Raw genomic sequence first — 4,831 nt, forward strand, 5'->3', positions numbered from 1 at the left:
GGAGAGGGTTCTGGAGTGGTCGACACCGAAGTGGAGAGGAAGCAGTGGGGTGTTCTAACAACGGTGAGGAATTGGGGAGGCCGCTGGGTTCGGGGTATGCAGAGTGTAGCGGCCAAGTAGCTGGCGATCTCAGGCACGTGATTGCCTGGTCCCGTAGGCCCGCACTCGAACACTTTCAGCACCCAGGCAGTGGTAAGGGGCGGTGTTGGCCCCTCCCGGGCCCCGCCTTTCTGCCCGCGTCTCATCCTCTTTAGCCATTGGGCAATACCTCTGTCCATCAAGGGCCCGCCTCCGCAATTGAGCCAACTAGGGCTGGCGGGAGGGCGCTTCCTTCTGGAGCTGGGTCCTGACTAGGGACTGCCTGGATGAGGTGAGGACCTGGTGGCCGCAGTTGTGGCACTGTGCGCAGGCGCGGAACTGACCGGACCGAGCGGGCGGCTGTGGCCTCGCCAGCTGGTGAGAAGCGGGCGAGGGTCCGAGGTAGGGAAGGGAACGAGCGGGGGATGTGGACACCTCTTTCCCCGCCAGGCCTCGCCGGCCCCTGACCCTCCCGGCCTGCGGCACCGGCTCAGGTGACTAGGCGGAGAGCTGAGGTGAGGGGGCGGGTCCGCGGCGGAGAGGGACTAGCTGGGCCTACGACCACGGTCACCCCACTCACGTGCGCGCGCCACGTGGGCCCGCGGGCTCGCCGAGGACCCTTGGCTACCTACCGGGGCACCCCACTAGCTGCTCTGGCCCATCGAGCACCCCTTGGAGCTCTGTGTCCCGACTGCGCGCCCCTGTTTTACAGGCTGGTAAGCCGGGGCTCAGAGGCACCAAGCGGGTCACCCGGGGGCACCCAGCTGGGGTACGGCCGTGCCGGGGTTCTAGGGAGATCGGTTTTGGTGGGCTCCGGAGTCCATGCACTTAGCGATGAGGCTGTAGTCAGAGATTTGAACTTGGGACCTGTCTGTTTTCTTTAAGGATGCAAAATGGTTTGCGTCCTGGCTGCGGTGGATCTCCCTGCACCGCTGCCTGCCTTGACTGCAGGGCCGGAGCGTCAGGCACCCTCTACTCCAGGACAGACCGCTCCCGCCCCGACTTCTGCGGGGTGGGCTGGCAGGGGGTGGGGGAGTGAGGGGACTGTCCTCAGTCCTGGGAACTCTTGAGATCTCGACAAATGATCTCGAGATCCCGAGGGCAGGATTCATACATGAAACCAGAGAAAAGCTCATTATAATGGGTCAAGGTTTTGTTCTGTTTTTTTTTTTTTAATTTAATTTTATTATATTCCAAGGAAAAGTACCACTAGAGGCTAGTGAAGGGACTAGGAAACTCGTCACCCCCTTGCGGAGGCAGATGTGTAGCTTTTGGAAATCAGTTTGGCAATGAGTCTACACCCTTGGACCTACTGACTCCTTGTTTGGGAAATAACTACCTAAGTAGAGAAAAGGTTACTGCATAAGGCAGTACAGTTTGGTGGGGTTTTGTTGTTGTTGTTTTTAAAGAGACAGATCTGGCTCTGTCGCCCAGGCTGGAGTGCGGTGGTGTTGATCATAGCTCACTGCAGCCTTGAACTCCTGGGCTCAAGCAATCCTCCCACCTCAGCCTCTTGAGTAGCTGGGACTACAGGCACGTACCACCATGCCCAGCTAATCTAAAAATTTTTGTGGAGATGGGGCACTTGCTGTATCACCCAGGGTGGTCTTAAACTCCCTAGCCTCAAGTGATCCTCTCGCCTTGGCCTCCCAAAATGCTGAGATTATAGGCATGAGCCACTGTGCCCCGTCCAGTTTGGTATTTTATATTAATAAATAGCAAGTAGTAGAAATAACCTCTAAATCTCCAGCAGTAGAGAATAGTTAAGTAAGTTGTGATTATTTATGTCAAAATGTAGCCATCAGATGTGAAAAAATACTCTTATCAGGAAAGCTAGATTCAAAGTTGTGGTTACAACTCTACAAAAATATGTACAGAATGACCGGGCACAGTAGCTCCCACCTGTAATCCCAGCACTTTGGGAGGCTGAGGCAGGTGGATCACGAGGTCAGGAGATCGAGACCATCCTGGCTAACACGGTGAAACCCTGTCTCTACTAAAAATACAAAAAATTAGCCAGGTGTGGTGGCGGGCTTCTGTAGTCCCAGCTACTCTGGAGGCTGAGGCAGGAGAATGGCATGAACCTGGGAGATGGAGCTTGCAGTGAGCAGAGATCGCGCCACTGCACTCCAGCCTGGGTGACAGAGCGAGACTCCATCTCAAAAAAAAAAGAAAGAAATTAAATTTGAAATTTCAACTTTTTAATTTTTAGGTTTAAAAATATCCTTTTTTGCTGAAGGAACACATTTGCTGATATAGTTTCAGAATGTCAAGTACTGTGTCCTACTGGATCTTAAATTCTACAAGGAACAGCATTGCCACATTGCAAGGGGGCAGACGCTTATACTCCAGGTATGTCTCAAATAGGAATAAATTAAAATGGAGGCTCTTTTCCCGAGTGCCACCCACCCTAAACAGTTCCCCATGTGGTAGCTTTACTCTGTGCAAAGCCTACAGACACACATCAACAGAGGAAGATGATTTTCACTTGCAACTCAGCCCTGAGCAGATAAATGAAGTGCTTCGAGCTGGCGAGTCAACCCACAAGATTCTTGACCTTGAAAGCAGAGTCCCAAATTCAGTGTTGCGGTTTGAGAGCAACCAGCTGGCTGCCAATTCCCCAGTGGAGGACCGGCGAGGTGTAGCTTCCTGCCTGCAAACCAATGGACTGATGTTTGGCATCTTCGATGGACATGGCGGTCATGCATGTGCCCAAGCAGTGAGCGAGAGGCTCTTCTACTACGTGGCAGTGTCCCTGATGTCCCACCAGACTCTGGAGCACATGGAGGGAGCTATGGAAAGCATGAAACCCTTGCTGCCTATCCTGCATTGGCTCAAGCACCCAGGGGACAGTATCTACAAGGATGTCACATCTGTGCATCTTGACCACCTCCGTGTCTATTGGCAGGAACTGCTTGACTTGCACATGGAAATGGGACTAAGCATTGAAGAAGCGTTAATGTACTCCTTCCAGAGACTGGATTCTGACATCTCGCTGGAAATCCAGGCCCCGCTGGAAGATGAGGTGACAAGGAACCTGTCACTCCAGGTTGCTTTCTCTGGGGCAACAGCTTGCATGGCCCATGTTGATGGAATTCACTTGCACGTGGCAAATGCTGGTGACTGCCGAGCCATCCTTGGTGTCCAGGAGGACAATGGCGTGTGGTCTTGTCTGCCCCTTACACGCGACCACAATGCCTGGAACCAGGCTGAGCTGTCCCGGCTAAAGAGGGAGCATCCTGAGTCAGAGGACAGGACGATCATCATGGAGGACAGGCTGCTGGGCGTCCTCATCCCCTGCAGGGCCTTTGGGGATGTTCAGCTGAAGTGGAGTAAAGAGTTGCAGCGCAGCATTCTGGAGAGGGGCTTCAATACTGAGGCCCTCAACATTTACCAGTTCACACCCCCACACTACTACACTCCACCCTACCTGACTGCTGAGCCTGAGGTTACATACCACAGGCTGAGGCCCCAGGATAAGTTCCTTGTGCTGGCCTCAGATGGCCTGTGGGACATGCTGAGCAATGAGGACGTGGTAAGGCTGGTGGTGGGGCACCTGGCTGAGGCAGATTGGCACAAGACAGACCTGGCCCAGAGACCCGCCAACTTGGGGCTCATGCAGAGCCTGCTGCTGCAGAGGAAAGCCAGCGGGCTCCACGAGGCTGACCAAAATGCAGCCACGCGGCTGATCAGACATGCCATCGGGAACAATGAGTATGGGGAGATGGAGGCAGAGCGGCTGGCGGCAATGCTGACATTGCCAGAGGACTTGGCAAGGATGTACAGGGATGATATCACTGTCACTGTGGTGTATTTTAACTCAGAATCAATCGGTGCATATTACAAGGGGGGTTAAGAATCTCCCATCCTATTGTCAAGGTTAACATAAATGCTCTTCTGAAACGTTTCACTTACTCCTAAACTAGCTATCCAAACCTTACTATTAGAAGTGTGGGCAGATTTAATTTGCTAAATAGACTCACAGGAGGAAAAAAACAAACAGCCTAGCTTTAAAAACAGTGAAATAGCAGTGATTTCATGTCCCTGTATGTTCTGATTAAGTCTTATATGCAGAGAGGACAGAGCTTAAAGTCTACAGAATTGGCTTGGGCTCGTGTAGCCCAAGTCATTTGATAAAGATGTTGTTAAACTGTGTCAGCCTGAGCCTTCAAAGGGTGAATTTAATCATGATTCTGAGAATAAAGAACTTCGGGATCTTCTTAGGTCTTGCCACAAAAATCTACAAATTTGATAATTCTCCTGAATTCACAATCATGGACTTCTAGACTATGAAGAGATATTTTATTTGTTTGTCTTTTATTTAAATTACTAAGGCCTAGGTTTACAAAGCATACTACAGGACACTTTTCTATGCAATATCCTAACTGTTTTTTTGTGATTATGCTTGTGAGAAATTTTGTAATACTACATTCTAGTTCTGTTTTTGTTTATTTTAAAACTGAATCCTTAAACTTGCAAACACACCTACTGTAAGCATGCTTGGAATGACTTGTTTTGGTTTTCAGCTGATAGGATCTATGCCTCTGGACCAGCTGAATTTACTGATGCAGCTTTTTGTCCCCTCTACTGAGTCCCATTCCAGAAACTTTGAGCCATGCTAGGAGGTAACTAGTCTATGCCTTAACTCCTGACCTTTCTTGCATTAGTAAAATTTCCTCCTGGGCTGAGCCTTTGGGGGTTGATTCACAGCATTTAAGCTTTCTGATTATACCTCTCAAACATTCTTCTGTCA

General features: G+C 50.8%; 1 protein-coding gene across 2 annotated transcripts; it reads left to right on the forward strand.

Annotated features, from left to right (window-relative positions):
• Positions 1-366: 366 nt before the first annotated feature.
• Positions 367-4,558, forward strand: PDP2 (pyruvate dehydrogenase phosphatase catalytic subunit 2). 2 transcript variants are annotated; one of them, XM_032157571.2, is made up of 2 exons: positions 367-480; positions 2,291-4,558. In XM_032157571.2, exon 2 carries the CDS (start codon positions 2,345-2,347, stop codon positions 3,932-3,934), a length of 1,590 nt encoding a protein of 529 aa, XP_032013462.1. In that variant the 5' UTR covers positions 367-480; positions 2,291-2,344; the 3' UTR covers positions 3,935-4,558. The 2 variants fall into 2 exon arrangements, with proteins under 2 accessions (XP_032013462.1, XP_032013461.1); XM_032157570.2 differs by having other exon boundaries at positions 367-456.
• The last annotated feature ends 273 nt before the right edge of the window (positions 4,559-4,831 follow it).

The sequence above is a fragment of the Hylobates moloch genome, unplaced genomic scaffold (genome assembly GCF_009828535.3).
Source record: "Hylobates moloch isolate HMO894 unplaced genomic scaffold, HMol_V3 SCAFFOLD_6, whole genome shotgun sequence".
Taxonomy (NCBI): Eukaryota; Metazoa; Chordata; class Mammalia; order Primates; family Hylobatidae; genus Hylobates; species Hylobates moloch.